Consider the following 22,716-nt stretch of genomic DNA (forward strand, 5'->3'; position numbering starts at 1 on the left):
AAAACCGTATTAGAAACCGGACCAAACCGTAATAGAATGGTTTGGTCTGGTTTGGCTTATATACTAAAATGGTTTGGTCTGAGAATTTCTCAAACCGTAATTTGTTTGGCCTGAGATCTTCTCCAAACCGGATAGTGAAAATCCCTAGTTGTATGGAGTAGAGTGTTGAACAATCAAAAAACATGTTTAGAAATGAGTGGCGAAAATGTATATATTAAGATGGATGAGTGGAAAAACTAAAAAGGATAGGATAAGAAATAAAACCATTTATAAGAACTTGTGTATAGTTCCAACATGTGATAAAATGAGAGAAGGCAGAGTAAAATGGTTTGGTCATGTTCATAGAAGACCATTAACAACACCCCTAGGAAAATTTGATTTGTTACAAATTGAAGGAACTAGGAGGGCAAGGGGTAGACCAAAAAGGACATGAGTAGAAGTAGTAAGAAATGATGTCTCAATAATTTAATGATAAATATAACATTAAATAGAAGGGACCAGTGAAACAGGATCCATGTAACTGATCCCATATAGTTGGGGATAAAGCTTGGATGATGATGATGAGAAGTTCCCAACTTATTTACGAAATTTCAATACAAGAATATTAGCATTTTTCATAAGTAAGAAATAATACCATTTATCATCATCCAAAAACTGAATCACTCGTAAGGAAAAGATAAATGAATAAATAAATATTACAGATGAGTTCAATTGATAGCTAACCGGAGGTAATATAAGAATTTAAAGACAAAAAAGGGGTGTTCAACTTGCGTCATGAATCCCAAAAACAAGTACCACACTTTGTTTGAAAAAGCAGTGATTCTCAACGCAAATACATAGAAAATATATTCGAGTGTGAAGTGTATTAAAACATGTTTTTCTCTCTCGTGTTTCGATACCATATTTCATAAAGCACGCAATATTTACAGACATTATGATTGAACAGATATCAGATCACGTTATTTTTTTGACCGAAATCCATTTAATGCATGGAAATTAGCATGGCCAATAAAAGCTTAAAATCAGCACTTATTAAAGTGTGTATAGGATATTTTGGTATGTGTACAACACACAACAAATAATAGCAGATATCAGCCCTATGGAACTAAGATCATGCTTTTAAATGTTTTATTTCTGAAATAAACGAAATGAATATTTTGCTTTCAACATACGCACATCCAAGTACACATTTTTTGTTTTTTTTTTCCCATCATTTAGAGGGTATTCCAGTTTTATTTTCTAAAACAAAAGCAACTGCCACAATTAAAATCATGTTCCTTTTGCTAATATAGAAAATATTTTTAGGTGAACACCCTCTGAATGAACAAGTTTAGGTGAATAATGGTAGCCACTAAGAAAAAGTTATTCTATGCTTCCATGTTAATCACGTCAAAATCATCACCATCATCATCATCATCATCTAAGCTATAACATTATAATTTATTAATATGACATGTACTTGAAGTTTCAACTTTGCAAGCCATTTTTATTAACTTTTTCTTATTAATATTATATCAACAAAAAAAATTAAAAAAAAACCCTATTTTGTAATCCAGAGAGAGTGTTTCCCTTAGTTTTTTGTATTTCTCTCATTGTATAACACCTCTGGTTGTACATGGGTCTTTTATTCTTTCTTTTCTATTGAATTGATATTTTACCTCTTCTCAAATTGATCATTGAAATTGACAAGTTTTCTTCATTTAAGCTTTAACCACTTCACACTTCACATGGACTAATAAAACATGTGTTTATCTACTTATAATCATTTGTGAATTGGATTTAGCTTTGTTGATGTATTTTTGAGATTTATTTGAATTTTCTTAATGTATCCATGTATATTTTTAATTTTGTCACCGCATCCATGCTTAGCCAAAGTGTATTCTGATAAATCTCCTATATTTGCCTTTCTAATACTTTGTGTTTATGATATACTACGAATCTTGAACCTAATACAACCACAGTTGTGGTTAAAGACATCAACACCTCAGGTTGGATCAACTATGTTGGATTGGGCATTGGTTAGGCTAAATCCAGCACAATCCATCCAAATTGCAGCCCAGGATGCCAACTATAAAACTTTTTTGAGGTTGAGAGAGGCTTAAGCCATGTTTGGTTCAATTCTCATTTTTTCTCATTCTTATCTAAGATGAAATTCTAAAATGGACAAGAATGGGTAAAAATAGGCAAAATGAGAAAATATTGCTATGAGCCAAACACTTTTTTCCTAAAAATGAATTATTTTCTAACTGGTAAGTGTTCCATGTTGCTCATTTTCATTCTTACAAAAAAAGCTGTGCCAGTATTCATAAACTGTCAGCCTAGGTCTCCAAAATTGTTAGCATGGATGTTTACCGATGGACTGCCTGCAGTCAATGTCTATCAAGGTGAGTTTCCATGGTAGTCCACTAGTAAACAACTATGGCAACAGTTTTGTAAGCAGAGTTTCCTCAAAGAATGAAAATGAGCAAGGTGGGGCATGATTATCTTTCATACTGCAGGTTACTTCAATTTTTGTGCTATGAGCTTATTTTACATTTTAAAAAGAATGTGGTCCATGGAAAAAATGTTTAACCAAACACACTAATGTTATTCATTCTTACCCAGAATGAGCAAGAATTAAATGAATGAGGCCCAGAGCAGTGAACCAAACATGGCCTTAGTGATTAAAAACAATAAAAATTCAGGTTGCTGCTAGATAGATATTGGCATGTTTGGATCATGTCTATGTGGATTTCAGTGACTGCTTCTTGATGGCAAGTGGTAATGCTCGGGAAGAGATTCAAGGATCTCTTATACTAGGTAGTTTTGAAACCTTGATGGATAAGAATTTGTATTTGTGTTGTTTGCCTCCTTGATTTAGGGTGGATGGGTGATTGTACCCTTCCGCTTTCTCTATTTTCTTCATATTATCAAACAATTCATTGCTATCAATCAAAATACAGGAGAAATAAGAGATAAGAGGGATTACATTAAGTGCTGGGAAGCTCCTCTCAAGGATTTTGTTAATTAGAACTACTAATTGGACATAGATGCTAATTGATTAATGGACAAGCAATTAATTATAGTAACAAAAAAATTAATGTCTTGTAATAATTACTACAATACAACTGCTTGTGGATAGCATTCACTAACCTCCATCTGCAAATTCCCCCATGCTTGTTTACATCTTTCCCACTTGGTCATCATGGAAGCAAGGAATTCCTCTGCCCATGGTTCATTCTTCCCTCCCATGCTCAGGTCGTAAGGCACAGAGAAACTATTCAAGCATATTGATGAATGTTAGCTATTTCTTATATAATAAATCTATAAGATGCATAAAAACATGTATCTATGTACTGACAAGGACTCTAATGTTATGTAGGAATTGGGAATTGCTGGATTTAGAGGGTCTTCACCATCATACCATCATATACGAGTCTTTTTTTTTCTATCTATTTTTTTTTTCTTTTTTGATCAATAACAGAAGCTTTCATTAAAATAATAAAAATATTAATTACAAGGAGGGGAAAATAAATTATCTTAACTCCCCGGGCAGGGGCAAGAGCCCCCAGAAAAGCAATAAAACAGAATTTCAAAAGAGCCCAAAACATAGATTCCCAAACCACACCTTGCTTGGCTAACCCATCAGCAAAAGAGTTAGCATCTCTTCGGCCAACTGTACCTAACTTCCATATCCTTAGCCAGCCACTTGAAAATTTTCTTTTCATTGCTATAGTTCCACAACCCAGCCTTATCTTCTTTCAGCCACTTGAATTTTTTTCTATCTATTGGCAAACACCCCCTTGGTGATATGCTTGTATGGTTGTGTTTCAAGTATTGACATGGTTGTGAAGGTTTGATCTAGGCAACTTGAGAGCTGCTTAAAGGACTACTTACTAGAAATCACAAGATGGGTGCCCTATTATAATTTTATTACAATGGCTACATCTTATTAGTATGTGAGTAGATAAATTCTATCATATATTTTCTATGTTACTTTCGTTTTTAAGGTTTTACTATTGAAATATAAAAGACAAAAGGTTTTGAGAAGAGAAATCCTAAGGAGCGGAAAAAAGGATAAAGGAGGTTTTTTCTACCACTACTCTCTCTTTCCTTTTCATTACTCTTAAACTTCTATTTTATAAAACTATATGGCTTTTTTTTTTTGCTCCAAGGGGCTACACAAGGGGGGTGGCCCATCCCCCAAACCCATAAACCCCCCCAGCCCAGATGCAGGTGGGATTCGATCCCAAGGCTCCGTTACAACCAGCAGGAGAACTTACCAACCAGCTTGTTGGTGTTGAATTGGGCTGATTTCTAGTTATTGGGCCAAGTTGTTTTGTTCTTATTTTAAGTTGGTAAGTTAGGCAGTTGTTGGGCTTTAGGCCCATTAGCTTATGTTTTTTAAGTTGTGATTGTTCAGCTACTTTAGTAGCCGCCCTACTAAGGGCATTCTTGTAATCTTTCATTCTTTTAAGTTTAGATAAAATATAATGAGGGGTTGGCGACCAGAACTAATTCAATTCTAGTTATCATCCCACTCTTTCTTTCCTCTCTTTTCTTCTCTACTGCTGAAGCTCTTCATCTTCTTCTTCTTTCTCTTCATAAGGAATTCATCATGATTTACAAACAGTGATTTCTACTTGGTACCAAAGCAAGGCCAAAGGTTCCTTGAGCTGTTTTCTCATGCAGCCCTAGATCGGCCGACTTCATGGTGATTTAAGAGGCTGATCAAAGATCTCAGGTAAGCCCAGTTTTTGGATTTTTTTGTGAATCTGTTTTGCCCTGTAGCTGGTCTAGGGTTTCTCATCAAAATCAAGAAAAACTGGAGAAAGGGGGAGAGTCTTGTTTCTGTTGAACTCTTCAATTTTGACCTAGGAAGTGGCGCCCTAATATTTTAGGGTTCCTTGGAGTTTTCTGTAGGGGGCGATTCAAGTCCTGCCTGATTTGGAGGTTTCTGGAGAGAGCGGCTGCCTCTTTTCTCTCTTCTCCTATCCCGTAGAAAAGGAATCTTTTGTGGGAAGACCATCTAGGGCATCAGAAAGGTGTCGTTGGTTCCAAAAGTGATTCATTTGATCTTGCATATTACAGTAATTTTCTTTGCACCTTTTGAGAAGTATGGAGGGTTACGGAGTTGAAAACAAGCTCGAGAGTGAAATGAAGCCAGTGAGAGGAGGTGCTAGAGACCTTTATGGGGCTGGGACCGTTACTACAGTTAAGTTGGATGGTTCAAATTATTTAGAATGGTCACGATTTGCAAAGATGGCCATTGGTGCTCTTGGGAAGTTAGGGTATATCATTGGTGAAGAAGTGAAACCTGAAACTAACAACTCCCGGTGGGTATAGAAGAATTATATGGTGATGATTTGGCTGTGTAATTCCATGTTGCCCCATATAAGTAAAAACTTTTTATGGGCAAATACAACTAAGGAAATATGGGATGGGGTTGTAGAAACCTATACACAAAGGGAGAATGTTGCTAGGATTATCAATTGAGAAATCAGATTATTGCTATAAGGCAGGGAGATAGACCTATTGCAGTTTACTTTTCAACCCTTAAAACCCTGTGGCAGGAGATTGACCATTTAGAAACATTTGCTTGGGAAACCACTAAGGATGCAACTGCCTACCAAAAACACCTAGAGAAGTATAGGGTATTTGAATTTCTTGTTGGCCTTAATCCCGAGTATGATATTGCAAGACAACACATTCTTTCCAGGGACAGTGTTACCCTCTCCTAGGCATATGCCTTTATGTCAGGGGAGGAGAGCAGGAGAAATGTAATGATGAAAAATTCTAGGTTTGATCAATCAGCCATGGTTAGTACTGTGAGACCTAAACAAGGTGGAGACCGGGGTGGTAGTGAAATCAAGAAGGAAGACAAAAAAGATTTGATCTGTGAGTACTGTAAGAAGCCTAAACACATAAGAGATACTTGCTGGAAGCTTCATCCACATCTTGTACCGAATAGACTCAAAAATAAGAAGGTAAATGCTCACACGGCAGTCACTGGTGACATTTCGGCCCCTCCTACTACAGTTGCTCTGGAGTCTGTTGCAGCTGCTGCAATAAGGGCCGAACTTGAGAGGTATGGGTAGTTTCTGAACCAGCGGGTTACAACCAATTCTAGTTTAGCAATAAGCAAACAACAAGGTACAAGTGGTTCTGATGGAATTCACTCTACTTCCTTTGCTCACACAGATAGTTCACATGCCATTGCAAATTATGTTTCTACTTCAGGTAAGGAGGGACCTCTTTGGATTATAGATTCTGGAGCCTCAGAGCACATGACCCATAGCTCCACTATTTTTTCCTCTTACCAGCTCTGTTCTGGCAGAGACAAGGTCTCCACAACTGATAGATCTCATGTTCCCATTGTTGGGAAAGGGTCTGTCAAGATTAGTGATTCCATTTCCCTTTCCTTTGTCCTTCATGTTCCCAGATTGAGCACTAATTTATTATCTGCTAGTAGTTTGATTAAGAACCTGAACTGTTTAGTAATTTTTTCTCCTGGTCATTGTATCTTGCAGGATCTGGATTCAAAGAGAACGATTGGGAGTAGTCGTGAAGTGAATGGAATCTACCTCCTGGATGTGCTTCCTCCTCATCAGAGTCATCATGTCAGCAAGGATAGTGAGTCAGGGTCTATGGGTCAGATTATTCTTTGGCATAATCGTTTGGGTTATTTGCCTTTTTCTTCTTTGAGTCTTTTGTTTCCAAAGCTATTTGAGTCTGTTAGTTTGTCAAGTCTAGAGTGTGAAGGTTGTCAATTTGGAAAGCATTGTAGACATTCCTTTAAAGCTAGTAATAAAAGGTGTTCTTCATCTTTTGATGTTATTCATTCTAATGTGTGAGGACCTTATCATGTTCCTTCTATGGGTGGTTATCGATATTTTCTCTTATTTGTGGATGATTTCTCTCGATATTCTTGGGTTTAATTGATGAGATCCCGAGATGAAGTACCATCCTTGGTAAGGCAATTTCATCAGATGGTGCTAACACAGTTTGCAACACGAATAAATGTGTTCAGATCAGATAATGCCAGAGAATATTTTGAAAAAACCTTGCTTCATATCTGTTAGAATATGGTGTTATCCATCAGAGCAGTTGTTCCTACAGTCCATAGTAGAATGGTATTGCAGAAAGGAAGAACAAACACATTGTTGAGATTGCAAGAAGCATGACGATCACATCTACAGTTCCAGTTCGGTTTTGGGGCGATGCAATTCTCACAAGAGTATATTTGATTAACAGGGTGCCCTCTCGTATACTTGGATTCAGCACCCCATTCAGTCTCCTTTTTCCTAAGGGGGAGATGTTTCATATTCCTCTCAGGGGGTTTGGGTGTGTCTGCTTTGCACATATCCTTGGTCCTTACCGCTCGAAGTTTGACCCAAAGGGTACTGCTGCTATGATCCAGTCTCTAGGAGTCGATATTTACTATGGATGTCACTTTTTTTGAGTCCACATACTTCTTCTCGAAGAATCCTTCTCAGGGGGAGTGTTTTGGGGATGTGAGTGAGCAGTCTATCCCTCTCCCAATTCCAGTCCCTGTGTCCACTCCTGTGCCACCTACCTTACCACCTCCCTTGCATCCTACTTCTCAGCGTTACGACAGAGACTTCACAAAGAGGTTGATTCCACTACAGCAGAACTCACATCACTTCCTGCCGGTTCCTTGGAGACTCAAGATTCAGCTGACACGGATTCAGGTATTCCTCTTGATCCCTCTACTGTTTCAGTTCCCATTGATTCTACTAATCCCATTACAGATAACCTGGACCTTCCTATTGCCCTCAGAAAAGGGAAGAGAAAGTGTACTGCTCATTGTATTTTATAGTACTTATCCTACAGTGGACTTTCTCCTTCCTATCGTGCTTTTCTTTCCTCTCTTAACTCTGTGTCTATACCCAAGGGTGTCAGTGAGGCTCTCTCCAAATCTGAGTGGAAAACAGCTATGCAGGAAGAGATGGAAGCTTTAATTAAGAATCAGACATGGGAGATTGTGGACCTACCAGAGGGCAAGAGACTGTTAGATGCAGATGGGTTTACACAATAAAATATAAGGCAGATGGAAGTATAGAAAGGTACAAGGCCAGGCTTATTGCAAAAGGATACACACAAACCTATGGCATTGATTACTTAGAGACCTTTGCACCAGTTGCAAAGATGACCTCTGTTCGGATACTTCTTTCTCTTGCTACCACATACTCTTGGCCCCTATTTCAACTTGATGTGAAGAATGCTTTCCTAAATGGGGATTTGCAAGAGGAAGTGTATATGGATCTTCCTGCTGGCTTCTACAGTGATGCTATAAAGGGAAAGGTATGCAGGCTTAAGAAGTCACTTTATGGCTTGAAACAATCTCCCAGAGCATGGTTTGACAGGTTCAAGAAGGCCTTGGTTGCTTTTGGATACACTTAGACTCAATCTGATCATACCTTGTTTATGAAGCGAAGGGGATCCTTGGTGTCGGTCCTAATTGTTTATGTGGATGATATTGTTGTCACAGGGAATGACCTACATGAGATTGATTGTCTGAAGAAGAATCTACACAAAGAATTTGAAATTAAGGATCTTGGAGAACTTAGATACTTCTTAGACATTGAAATTGCAAGATCAAAACATGGAATTTTTATCTCTCAAAGGAAGTATGTCTTGGATCTTTTTCAAGAAATAGGGAAGCTTGGAACAAAGGCAATCAGTACTCCTATTGATTAGAATCACAGAATTAATGCATCAAAAGGTGAGCCAAAAAAGGACATAGGGAGATATTAGAGACTTGTGGGTCGGCTGTTATACTTGTGTATGACAAGACCAGACATTTCCTATGCAGTAAGTGTGGTAAGTCAATACATGCATGCTCCACGAGTCCAGCATTGGGAGGCTGTTGACAAGATTCTTGCTTATCTGAAAGGACACCTGGGCAGAGGCATATTGTTTGCTGATCATGGACAATTGAAACTAGAGGGATTGGGCAGGATGCCTTGATGACAGGAGATCTACTTCGGGAGTATGCCCCCTTGTTGTGGGTAACCTTGTCTCGTGGAAGAGTAAGAAACAAATAGTGGTGGCAAGATCAAGTGTTAAAGCTGAATACAGGGCCATGGTACATAGAGTTTCAGAACTTCTCTGGATCCGTTCCCTATTGGGAGAGATTGGTGTACAGGCAAAAGAACCTATGATGTACTGTGATAACCAGGCATCAATTAACATTGTCCATAGCTCAATTCAACATGACCGGACTAAGCACATTGAAGTGGATAAACATTTCATCGGAGAAAGGGTGACTTCTGGGGAAGTTTGTCTCCCATACATTGCTTCTGATCTGCAGCTTGCTGATGTTCTCACAAAAGGTGTTGCAAGGAACAAGCTGGAGCATGATCTACGCAAGTTGGGAATGTGTGACATTTACTCCCAACTTGAGGGGGAGTGTTGAGTTGGGCCGATTTCTAGTTATTGGGCCCAGTTGTTTTGTTCTTATTTTAAGTTGTTAAGTTAGGAAGTTGTTGGGCTTTAGACCCATTAGCTTATGTTTTTTAAGTTGTGACTGTTCAACTACTTTAGTAGCCGCCCTACTAAGGGCCTTCTTGTAATCTTTCATTCTTTTAAGTTAAGTATAAAATATAATGAGGGGTTGGCGGCTATAACTAATTCAATTCTAGTTATCATCCCACTCTTTCATTCCTCTCTTTTCTTCTCTATTGCTGAAACTCTTCATCTTCTTCTTCTTTCTCTTCACAAGGAATTCATCCTGATTTACAAACATTGATTTCTATTGTTGGCACCTTACATAAAACTATATGACATTGCTCTATTTATTTATTTGATTAGTAACTCAAAAGAAAGTATACAGGCAGTATACTAATGTAAATATTACATATGTACAAAGATGTGCCTTACAACTGCACATCTGTGGCCTCAACACATTAAATATTTATTATATTAGTGTTATCTTTCAAAATTTCGAAATTAATAGAATTAGCACACTATTGTCTTTTAGATATGATAGGCCAGAAGGAAGGAAACAAGGACAGGATTCTTTGGCGATTAGATTAGACAATAGTGGAACATTAATCATAACCACTTCATTGCAAACTCTAGGTGCTTGGAAAAACTCTGGGAGATCCCATTTATAAGTATGGACCATGAAACTGTAGATATGAACACAAATATCCATCTCCTCCATTTCTCTCCAAATCCCATCAACCTTTGAATTTCTTCTAAAAATCCTCACTCCACATGATCGTAGGCTTTCCCAATGTCAATCTGTTTACCTTCAACAAAAGCCATTTGAGCTTTCCCCACAACCTCGTGAAGCACTTCCCTCAATCTTTTTGACAAAACCTTGGCTAATAATTTGTATGTGCTGTTAATCAAGCTAATTGGTCTGAAGTCCTTTAGCTCCACTAGGGATGGCAAGTTTCCCCATTTCCCCGATCCCCACGGGGACATGCCCCGAATGGGGCGGGGATGGGGATGATTTTCCCCCATGGGGATGGAAAATCATGTATGTATGTATGTTAATATTTTAAAAAATGTGGTTGAATATATTTGAATCTTTTTAATAGGATTGTAAATTTTAACTATTTTATTTTTAATTTTTTAAATAAATAAAAAACAAAAACAAAATGGTTGACATTATAAAAAATCACGGGGAGTGGGGATCCCCGTTGGGATGGGGATGGGGATAACATTGTCCCTGTTGGCGGGGATGGGGACAGGCTCCCCGCTACCGCCGCCATTCTTAAGCTCCACCACATCATCCTTCTTTGGAATCGATGATATGAATGTAGCATTTGCCATTTTGTCCAAGATCTTCTCCTTATAAAACTCCTTTAACATTAGGCCAAAACCATCTAGTCACGGGGCCCTTATCCCCATTTACACCCTTTAAAGCCTGCTTAATTTCCTCCAACCCAAACTCCCTCTCAAGCCAATTTTCTGAAACATCACTCAGTTTCTTGGTGGCCATTTCACCAAGGGACATCCAGCTCCATATTCTTGAAATATACAGATATTCTTGTAAACCCTACCATCTTCTCCTGAATTTCATCCCAGGCCTCCACCATCTTATCCCCCACCTGAATTATAGAAATAAAATTCTTTCATCTTTAGCATAGGCATGAAAGAAGGCAGTGTTTTTGTCACCTGCTTTCAGCCAAGTCATTCTTGATTTCTGTCTCCAGCTCTCCTCTTCTCTGTAAATTAATCTCTTCAAATCAAGTTCCAACCTTTCCCTTTCCTTCTCCTCCTCCCTACTTCCCTAGTAACAACTCCCTACTCTAATCTGTCCAATTGAGACATCTTTTCTAAAATCTCCTTCTTTCTTCTCCCTATGTCCCCAAATACTGTTGTGCTCCAGCCCTTAATCTCCCCCTTCAGCAATTGCAGCCTCCAAACCAACCTAAAGCCTGCAGACCCCATTTCTTTTCTACCCACTCCAGGAAATTTGGATGGTCTAGCCATATATTCTCAAACTTGAACGGTTCTGATGGCAGAACTGCAGCAGTCAAGGTAACCCAGGTCCCTCTGGGATGGGAGGTGTTCTAAGGAACGGAATTGGTAATGTGGTCCTCCTTTACTTGGGTCCTCCAGGAGTTGGGAACTCTACTAGGGCGGAATTGTTAGCTTCCATCCAGGGTGCACAGCTTGCAGTTCAACTAGGTGTGGAACAGCTGCTAATTGAAGGGGATTCTAGGTTGGTAGTGGGTTGGCCACAGAACCCAGAGTCCACAGTATGATGTTTTATGAATGAAATTAGAAAATTCAAATGGCTGACAAGGAGATTGAGTGTACGACCACAAAGGGTAGGGAGATCAGAAAATGCTTTGGCTGATTGTCTAGCAAAGCAAGAGACAAACAGGGAACAACTATATTGGGCTCAATTGTAGATTGATTTTGTTTTCTGTTTTCTTCTTGTTGTTAGGAGAGGACGCAGCTTGCGCCTCTTCATGGGAAGCTTGTATCTGAAAAAAAAAATTATTATTTTTTAATTTGTACGCATGCTGATAAAACCAGGGAACTAACCTACAATTTAGTTTTTCCATCATCATCATGATAGCCTTATCCCACCCATATGGAATTGGCTACATGAATCCTGTTTCACCATTCTGTTCTGTTTAGTGTCATATATTTTGTTAAATTTAGTTTTGTTATTTTGTAAAATTCTTATCACCTAAGTGCGTAGGCAACTAGGAGCTCCGGTGTTGCCTAGAATCACCTATAGGCCTTAATAACCCTGAGTATTGACAAGAATTTTTTTTATTTGCAAATGTCTCAGTATATATCATATGCACATTTTGTTGATTAGCCTTAACCATCATCGTTTCATATAACTCGGGTACATTTTCAAGATTTACATAAAAATACTTCTGCACACAATTCTGTATGCCTACAGTTTTCTTGAATATGTAAATGCATATAATAAGACATTTATTGTTGAAGTACAGTTAAAGGAGAGTTAATCAGATTGATGATGGGCATAAATAATTTAAATCAAACCCTTATAAACATAATTCCTGAATCAGCTGGGTAAAGCCCTAATTGACTTGAGTGGAGTTGTATGTTGAAAGGTATGGAGGAAAAGAAGAATTAAAGAGAAAACGGATAAGGGATAGAGTTTCACCACCTAACCTATCCTACTTTGGCATTGGAATCTCACTAATACAAAGAATGGGAATACTGGAGTGTTACCATCTAAGGGGGAAGAATCTCAGAATTATTTTGATTGGAAACGGTAACTTTCAATCAATAAAATAGATTATCAAAGTACAACTGTCAACCACCTAAGAAGAGGGTGCTGACCCCTCAAAGTATCTCAGAATTACAAAATGGCTCAAAACAATTCCTCCCTAATAGTCCCTTGTTTTTCTACAGTGTCAGTGTCAGCTAATCCATTTGCTGACCTTCTAGACCACCTGAAGTTTACTCAAATCTCCCTTGCTAGGCATTTGACTTCCCTCACAAGCTATCTGTTGGTCCAGAGCCCCCAGGCATGACTACTTATAGACAAGACAGAATTCTCTGATGAGAAAGAAAATCCTTAGTAAGAAGGTTCTTATTGTAGGATCCTCAATAAAAAGCTTTCTGTAGTAAGAAAAAAGGAAAGGAGCCATTTTAGCTTGCAATGTTGGATATATATGCCTGGACCCCCTAAAGCCAGATGGTGTAATCTGGACTTTGCTACCGAGTGGCTCCTTTACTTGTGCTTCCTTCTTCAAGTTTCTTTGTTCTTCTCCACCCCCTTGGACTTTCCCAGTGAAGGAAATTTGGTCTAGGCCCATTCCCCCCAGAATAACTGCTTTTTGTTGGGACGTATATCACAGTGAGATTAATATTGTGGATAACCTATAGAAGAAGAGACCTTTTTGTGCTTGAACCCAAACTGGTGCTCAATGTGTAAAGTACGGAACAAGGACTGTTACCACTTGCTAATATCTTGTTCCTTAGCTGCAGATGTGTGGAATTGGGTTTTCTCTTTATTTGGCTGTAGGCGGAACCTGACTCCTAATGTAAATATGCTGTTTGGTCCGTCAATTCTAGGATGGCCAACAAAGAGAGGGAAGCTTATGTGGAAATACATAAGAGCAGCCATGGTATGGACCATTTGGGAGGAATGGAACACGAGGATATTCCAAGGAAAAGAAAGGAGTCCTGAGGAAGTAAAGGAATGCATTCTAACAAGAACAGCAGTGGCATCATTAGCTTCAAAGAAATCCAGATTACAAGCAAGGTGGGCCCCTCCTCCAAAAGGAGTAATTAAGTTGAATTTTGATGGCAGTAGTCAAGGTAACCCAGGGCCTTCAGGAATTGGTGGAATCTTGAGGGATAAGAACAGCAACATTATTTCCTTATTCTCAGGCCCAGTAGGAGTGGGTGACTCAACAAGAGCTGAATAACTAGCAGCAGTACAAGGTTCACAGATTGCAAGATAACTTGGAGTGGAAAATCTGGTAGTTGAAGGAGATTCCAAGGTCATAGTTAGCTGGCTGCAGAATCCGGACACTATCACTTGGGGCTACAGAGATCTTATGAGGATAAGTAAAATGGATTACAAGAAGCATGACAGTCAATTTCCAATGGGTCAGCAGATCAGCTAATGCTTTGTCAGACTCTTTGGCTAAGCAAGGGTTTTCTCGTGTATCTTTGTATTGGGATAATTTATAATTGCACAGTGCTTGGGTCTGTACTAATACCTTTGAGGAGGTAGCATCACATGCCTCCTCCAAGGATGGTTGTACCTCCCCTTTTTTCTCTCTTTAATAAAATTGCCTAATCATTCATCAAAAAAATGTTGGATATGTATACATGTTAACCATAGATATTGAAAGATGGAAAGCTGCAGTAGAGTTTCTGGATTGAATGAAAGCTAGAGTAGTGAAAGCAAAGAATAATAACACCCATTATCTTATTGATCTTATAAAGGTGAAAGTTGTTCATTGGGTTGTCTTATGATGATTTTAAAGGGATTTCTATGGATATTCCATTGAGGGGATGGCAGAGAGTTGTGAGATTCTATAATACATGGATTGATAGGAGCCTTGGAGAAGGAAAGAGCATTCTATTGATCAACGGGATAAACGAAAGTTTTGGAATTAACTGGGGTGTCAGAGCAGCTGAAGTGGAACGGTAGGAAATTGGAAAGATTTGATGAATTTTTGAGCTGCATTGGAGTATCATAGTCTGTTGTTTACAGGGAAGGATGTATAAGTGGATAATATTGACAAGTATGTATGTTCTTTTCTGATATACTCTTATTTCATGTTTCCAGGCTTTGCAATGTGCTGAGTAAGGTGGAGTGGTTATGTTTTTTTTTTTTTTTTTGGATCAGTGAATTGTCAGATTTATTAAATCAAAGCCAAAGATGGTACAATTAAGGGAGAGGCACGAGATGCTACCTCCCCTTTAAGGAGGGGAGATGGAAGAAACCATCAACCCTTTAGTTAAAGAGCATAACAAAGGAAAAAGAAAATTACAGAGAAGCCCAATACAATGAAATCCAAGTAGCCCCTTGTTTAGCAAGATAATCAGCCAAGGTATTAGCCGATCTACCCAACCACTGAACTCTAACGGTCATGCCCCTCAATAGCCATTTGACCTTTTTTAAGATATCCTTAAAGTTACATGTGACAGTACCTGGGTCAGCCAACCATCCTACTACCACCTTGGAGTCTCCTTCAATTATTAAGTTTTGCACTCCAAGTTGATAAGCAATCTGTACCCCTTGTGCCGCAGCTAGGAGTTCAGCCCTCACAGAGTCTCCTATTCACACCGGTCCTGAAAGAAAGGCAATGATGTTGCTGTTCTCATCTCTCAGTACACCATCAATCCCAGACGGTCCTGGGTTACCCTGACTACTTCCATCAAAGTTCAGCTTAACAAAACCCTCCATCGATGGAGTCCAAGTTACTTGAACTCTAGGCTTCCTAGAGGAAGTGAGGGCAACTGCAGATCAATTCCTCATTAAATCCTCAAAGGAATAATCTTCAAAGAGCTTTAAGGATTTCAGCCACAAAATAGTCCTTGTAACAATACACTCTTTGACCTCAAGAATGCTTTTTTCCTTCTCCTGAAAAATTCTGGAATTTCTCTCTTCCCAAATAGTCCAAAGGAGAGCTGCTATTATACACTTCAACATGATTCTCCCTCTTGTGGTCCACACAAAGGTAGAAGGGGAAAACAACAAATTTACCTCAGTTGACAAGTTCCACCTGCACTCAAACAAATCAAATACCCAATTCCAAATGGTTGTAGCAAAAGGACAAGAAATCAATAAGTGGTAACAATCCTCATTTTGCGCTTTGCACAAAATACACCAGTTAGGGGATAAACACAAGAAAGGTCTTATCTTCTGCAGGTTATTCATCGTATTGATTTTACCATAGTAAACTTCCCAACAAAACACAACTATTTTGGGGGGAATAGGCCTAGACCAAACTTCCTTAACTGGGAAAGCCCGAGGAGAGAAACTGGAGCAAAGGGAATTAAAGAAAGATGCACAAGTAAACGACCCTTTCGGAATCAAAGTCCAAATCCTCCTATCAGAAATGAGTGGGTCCAGGTAAACAGAATCAAGTAACAAAAAGAGCTTAGAAACTGATAAGGATTCCTCATCCCTCAACCCTCTACGGAAGCCAAGGTCTCAATTTGTCGAAAAAGGGGTATACGGGGACAAAAGAAAGGAAGAAACGGGTTCTTTTTTATAAAGGGAAATAGAGAAGAGAGAAGGGAACAGATCCTTAAGGGGAAAATTTCCCACCCAAGTGTCTTCCCAGAAAAGAACACGAGTCCCAAAGCAAGCATCATACCTTACAAAGCGTAGGAACTGTGGGAGGATGCAATGAATTGCCTTCCAAGGTGTTGCAAGAGTTGCCCATCTGGATACCCCTGCATCCCAACCATTTCCGGAACAGCCATAGATACTTGCCACCACTTCATGCCATAACCTCTCCCTCTCTAAAGGCCATCTCCACAACCACTTACCTAGAAGAGCTACATTCTTAAAAGTAATATTCCCTAATCCTAATCCTCCTTCCTCCTTACTTCGACTAACTATCTCCCATCTAATCAAATGATCCTTCTCTTGCCCTGGCTCCCACAAGAAGTCCCTCGTCATCTTCTCTATCCTCTTAGCTTCCCTAGTAGGAATCTTAAAGACAAACAGAAAGTAAACCAACAAATTAGCAAGTGTGGATTTAATCAAAGTCACTCTACCCCCCATAGATATATAATTCTTTTCTATCTTGCCAACTTCTTTCCAAACTTTTCCACAATAGGGATCCAAAAGCGGCTTTCCTTTGGGTTAGCTCCTAGGGGAAGACCTAGATAAGTTAAGGGCCAGGATGAGGTGGAGCACTCTAAGCAACCTGCAACAGCCTCTATTTCTTGAGCTCCATATTGACTCCCACCACACAACTTTTTTCAAAGTTGATTTTTAGATTTGAGGCCTTTTCAAAAAAATTAATTAAGTTCTTAAGGTTCCCAACCTTCCTGAAGCCACTTCCTTCACAAAAGATTATAGTATCATCTACAAATTGAAGGTGAGTCACAGGCACACTATTTCTTCCTATTCTCCAACCACTCACTACCTCCTCCCTATCTGCTTTTGAAATCAATCTACTTAACACATCAGCAACAAGAGTGAATAAAAAGGGGAAGAGTGGATCACCTTGTCTTAGGCCTCTACAAGTTGGGAAGAAGTCCTTAACTACTCCCTTGACAAGGATAGAATAATGCCAAGAAGTGAGACGACCCTTAATCCACTTGCACCATCTTTCCCCAAACCTGCACCATCTTTTTCAAGATCCAATTTGTAGACAAAACCTTTTTTACCTGATCTCTTCATCTCATTCACACATTCATTAGCTATCAAAATCCGATCTACTATTTGTCTGCCTTGTACAAAAGCACCTTGAGCTTGACTAATTAGAGAGCGAAGTACCACTTCGATCCTCAAAGATAAGACCTTAGCCAAAATTTTGTAAACACTAGTCACCAAGCTAATTGGTCTGAAGTCCTTAGGATGCTTAGCGACAGCCTTCTTGGAAACAAGAGCTACAAAAGTAGCATTAACTTCAGGGCTAACAACGTAATTATCCTTCCATGATCCATTTAAACCTTGATTTTTGCCTCCATGAAATCTCTTCTCACATCAGGACCTCTTCTAATTCCTTCTTTAAACTCCATCTCAACTCTTGTTCCTGTGCATTCATAGTCCTTTAGGATTCCTTCTTGTCCAATTCTTCAATTTAAGTCAACAAGGAAGATTTTAAATCCTCTATCCTCCCAAAATGGTCCCTGTTCCAAGCTTTCAATTTTGTCCTTAAATTTCTTAGTTTTTTATGAAATATAAATCCTTTCCACTTCACCCCCCTTGGCTCTTCACTCCACCAACTCTCAACATTTTTTACAAAGTCTGGGTGAGACAACCACATATTCTCAAATCTAAAGGGTCCAGGTCCAGAGTCTAAGGGTTCCTCTCCTAACTGAATAAGGCAGTGATCCGAAGTAACTCTAGGTAACCCTTTAGCCATCAATCCCCTCTATTGATTTTGTTGATAAAATCATTGAATTTCCTCATACTAGTCGTGATGGATTGATGAGGGTTATTTTACTCAGTTGTGAACTGAATAACATTAAAATCTCCACCTAAGCACCAAGGACCTTTCCATAACCCTTGGATGCCATACAACTCCTCCCACAATTCATTTATCTCTCTGTAATTATTGGGCCCATACACATTGGTTAGCAGCCAAGTAAAATCACCCTCCACCATTTTGAATTTCGGAGACACAGAGAAGTTACCTACTAATTCCTCAACTGCTTCTACAACATCTTCTTTCCACAAGGTAATTATACCCCCTGAAGCTCCCCCAAGAGGGAGTTGAAACCCAAATAATCCCTCTTGATTTCCACACACTTCCAACCCATCTTCTATCCATCCCTTCTAATTTTGTCTCTTGTAGCATAACAACATCAAGCCTTTCTCTTCTAAGCATCTCCTTTATTAGTCTTCTCTTCCTTGCACTTCCTAAACCCCTCACATTCCAGCTTATGATTTTCATTACTAAAGAGTAGAAAACCCTCTCAAACACCCTCACCCACCCTTACTTGAGGCCCTTTCTTCTTTCCCCTCAGCCATTGAATTCAATATCACCCTCAATATCTGATATTAGTCTTTCCACCTCTGATCTTTTCTTTTTTTTTCCTACTTTTATCTACTCAAACACTCTCTATTTTCCTTTTCTGTTCCAATTTTGTAGGGGTAACCTCCATTTGCTCTTCTTTCTCTTTATAATCCTCCAAGAGAGCACAAATCCGCTCCCAAATTCTCTCTAATTCTTCTTCCTGTTTCCTTTTCAATAAGACCTCCCCCTCCTCTTCTCCACAACTCTTAGCCACAGTCCCACTCTCCCCTCTATTGGCCATTCCTTCTGGTTGAGAAGCCAAAGTACCTGTTTCAGGCATAGGACCCTTGTTAGTAACAGAAGACAAATCCACAGGCGTACCTGAATCAAAGGGAACTGGTAGAGTGGGAACATGAGCATAAGGTGCTATCGGAGGCATCGAATCTAGGCCTGGTCCCCCTGACTGATTGATCTCTGGAAGTTGTCTAGGTTCAATCAAATCTGTATTAACCAATGCAGCCGAAGGTACCATTAAAGGTTGCCCCCTAATTGGTGATTCTGCATGGCACGACAGTAATGAGTTCTGATCACCTGAGCATGTTGCAGTCCAAAGGAGGGTTTGTTTGTTGGAGTAGATGTCCCCTGTGCAACTTCCGTAATAGCCGTTGAACCCATACAGATCTTATGTGAAGTACAACCTGGCGGGGGGGGAGGGAGCTGCCGCTTGAAATCCTGTCAAAGAGCCACAACTGTCTTCCTCTAGGAGCAGCACTTCAGTGTTTAAACTGTCATCTTCAAAGAGGTCCTTTGTTTGAGAGAGGTCGATACTGCCAAGGCTCAAAGTATCCTCAGTTTCAGAATCAGAATCAGAGCAATCCTCCTTGTCAGACGAAAGATTCAAGTCAAATTTCTCTAGATTACCTCTTTTGATAGAGCACGGATTACGATGATCAGGAGATGATCGTTGAGGTTTTTTCACTAGAAGCCACTGTAGAGAGCCAGCCAACTGAGTAGGAAACTTCGAAACAGCAGCCTGGGAAAGATTCTTCGCAGAGGTCGAAGAGCTTGAGGAAGACAACGATAGACAATTTCTGTCATCTACCTTAGGTCTATCCCCAGTCACATGAGTCTTTAAAGGCTCATGCGCCTTTTTAAGTAACTGGGTCGGGCCCGCTGACCCGTTTGGGTCTTTACTAACACTTAGTTCCCTCAACATGGGCTTTAGCTTATTACTTGGCCCATTCTTAAAAACCTGTGGCTTCACGTGACATTTAATAGGGTCACGCAGCGCACGTTCAGCCCACCACTCGGTTTAGTTTTATCAAACCTAGGTTCAGTTCTTCCCTGAACCAACACCTTCTCCTTGTTTAAGAATGCCATATTGGCGCCAGCTACAACCTGTGCAAAAGTCTAGCCGCCCTCCAGACTGTTTTCTTCTTCTACACGCATAAGACCTTCCCCCTGAGTACTACCTTTTTGTTTCTCCAGCATTTGTTTTTCCATTTTAGTGAAAGTGCCATTCTTGTTTGAACCATCCAGTCCTTTATTGCCACGCAATTCTTCTTCTTCAACCTTCTCATCTCCCTCCCTACGAACCTCTTTCCAAAGCTCAGATTCAATGGATGAAGCCAGCCACACTGAGTAAAATTGTCCTTCCACTCGCACCTCTATCTTTCGAGGAACCTCCTCAGGTTTTACTCCATTCAATAAAATGGAAGCTGAAAAGAGATCTCCCCAAAATACACCTCCTAGTGATCCTCCAAACATCAGAGCAATGGCTTCAGCAGTTTCTTGCTTCCACAAGTGAAAGGGAAGACCTAAGAGACACACCAGCACTCCATCTTCAACAAAGAAATCTTTGGAGTTTGATCCTGGACACCATCTTGACATTGTGAAATTTCCAAGTTCAGCTTGGATATTTAAAGCCTCAGCTTCTACTCTATTCTCAAGCAAGTCCAGCAAAGCCTTGTCTTTCTCAAAGGGTGTTAATATAAATGTACTCTTCAACTTCAAGTTTGCTGTTAACAAATCTGCAACTTTCCTCCAATCTAGAATCCGAGCTGAAGCTTTAACTATAAGTTTACTTTCCCAATATCCTCTCTGTAGGTTTACTCCCATTCTGTGTTTACCTGCTCCAGCTGTCACTATAAGAGTCTCTTGCTTATTATTGCTCTCCAAGCTAGTAGAACTGCTTATCTTCCTTTTTTTCTGTTACTTCTCTTTTAGCACCCAACCATTGCAGCAGTTCACATAATACCCCATGAACTGCCTTCCAGCCCTGCCTTTTCCTTCCCTCTGGGAAACAGACCATCTGCTTCCTACCCTTGCAAAAAAATTCTGTCAAAGAAATGAAAAAGCCTTTAGAATTTCTCTTACACTCTACTACAAATCTTCTTCCATTTTCTGAGAGAAACTCTTTCCAACTATTTTGTTTGCCTTTATTACTTGCACCTTCCACAAACTCCCTGAGCCCTTCAATCACCCCCAAACCTTCTAACAGCACCATCCCTTTCTTTGCTTCCCTGATTTTCAAGCTCAACTGACCTTTTAATCTCTGTTCCTCAAATAGGAGCTCCTTAGCTTCAACCTTCAAAGTTCTTTTCCAACGGCCTACCTCCACAAACTCTCCCATCTTCTTCGCCAAAAAAATCTATGATGTTGTACCAATTTATGTTATAATACTATCTCTTGGACTCCTGCTTAAAATCACAATTTCAGACATGAAGAATTAAAATCTCCATGATTTCTGATGTTCAATTTGATAACCATGGCATGCAAGATTATAGCACCATCTCAATCAACAAGTGAAAAGAACCCCATAAATTTAAGACATTATGATCAAGGGGGACTCACACATGATCGCATTTTTTATGTTGATTGTCATTTCATTAGTGATCAATTTGTAGCAGGGACAATGATGCTTCCACACATTTCATTTGAGCTTCACCTGGCTGATATCTTCACTAAAGCCATGGCTCGTTTGTGCCAAGACCCATAAGTTCCTTGTGGGAATTGATGTTGTGTGAGTAATCAAAATATGGTTATGTTTATTTCTTTATGGTGATTTCTTATCACCATTGTGTGTATTTCCATTCTCTTATTTAATAAAATTTTTACTTTAAAATGGTTATCATATTCTTGATACTGCATAGGAATTCTGAATTAAAGGTACTGGAGCTTAGAAAAACAAGATTAAACTTCAACTATTGAAACCTAGGCAATCTGGGCAATACAGGAATTGGATGAGTTGTAAAGGATAACAGGAAAATATTTTACTCATACTTATAAAAGAATAAACCTTTTACTAACCTTTTAAGTGGTCATTAATGGGCTGATTTCAGGGAAAGGGGCACCTTGGAAGTTATGATTTCTTTTGAGAGAAGCTATAGCTTTGCCTACCAACCTGAAAACTGCTCATTCTGATGGATTCTAGAACAGCAAATAACTTGGTAGGTTCATTAGCAGGATTTGGGTTCTCAAGGGAGTGTCTTTTCTGGGGACCACCTGGACCAGGGGAAACTTTAAAAGTACAACTAGAAAAACTGAGAGTGGTTAGCAAAATGCTATTCTCATAGCTTGTTGTTCATTCTTCTGAATAGCAGAAAAAGATTATTTTTATTAATAAAATTTATATTCATTATTGCTTATAAAAGAAAGAAAAGACGTTGGAAGAATACACAGATGACTTTATAAGAAATGAGAGCACTTGCTAAAGGATAAAGTAGGAAAGGATCCATCTTGCTTGCAATGTTCAAAACTTCAATCAACTGTTAAACATATCATATGTATGTGAATAAGTAGATGGTAACTCCATTTATCAACCTGGTCAAAATGTTGAAGCCATATTTCAGGGTTATCTAAGCATACATCCTCTTCTGAACATCTAAAAGAAATTAAATGCATACAATAACCAACAAGGTGAAAGTATTGCCTAGAGAGGCTGGGGACCCAGTAGTGGAGTCATTGCAATTTTTGTCATACATGTGCAACACGAAAGAAGAATGGCTTCTTTGTGTAACAGGAATTGCTCTGTATTTGTCACATGGTGTTCAAGAGGAAATTACTTCAAGTTAAAAATGAAAGAGAATCAAGACATGGGACGATCAAG

The 22,716-nt window shown here is 39.2% G+C and overlaps 1 protein-coding gene and 1 long non-coding RNA gene across 3 annotated transcripts in view; both read right to left on the minus strand.

Annotated features, from left to right (window-relative positions):
- Positions 1–2,972: 2,972 nt before the first annotated feature.
- Positions 2,973–22,716, minus strand: part of LOC104591706 (uncharacterized) — a 28,214-nt gene continuing 8,470 nt past the window's right edge. For both annotated transcript variants that reach the window (XM_010250694.3, XM_010250687.3), the window contains exon 7: positions 2,973–3,256. In XM_010250694.3, the coding sequence (XP_010248996.1) occupies positions 3,097–3,256 (160 nt within the window). In that variant the 3' untranslated portion in view covers positions 2,973–3,096. The remainder of the gene's footprint in view (positions 3,257–22,716) is intronic.
- On the minus strand, positions 17,809–22,713 carry LOC148801097 (uncharacterized). The gene is made up of 2 exons (XR_016083624.1): positions 19,200–22,713; positions 17,809–18,935 (listed from the first exon to the last, which is right to left on the minus strand). It is a non-coding gene; the product is annotated as an uncharacterized LOC148801097 (long non-coding RNA).

Source organism: Nelumbo nucifera, chromosome 3 (genome assembly GCF_055504915.1).
Source record: "Nelumbo nucifera cultivar China Antique chromosome 3, China Antique-T2T, whole genome shotgun sequence".
Taxonomy (NCBI): Eukaryota; Viridiplantae; Streptophyta; class Magnoliopsida; order Proteales; family Nelumbonaceae; genus Nelumbo; species Nelumbo nucifera.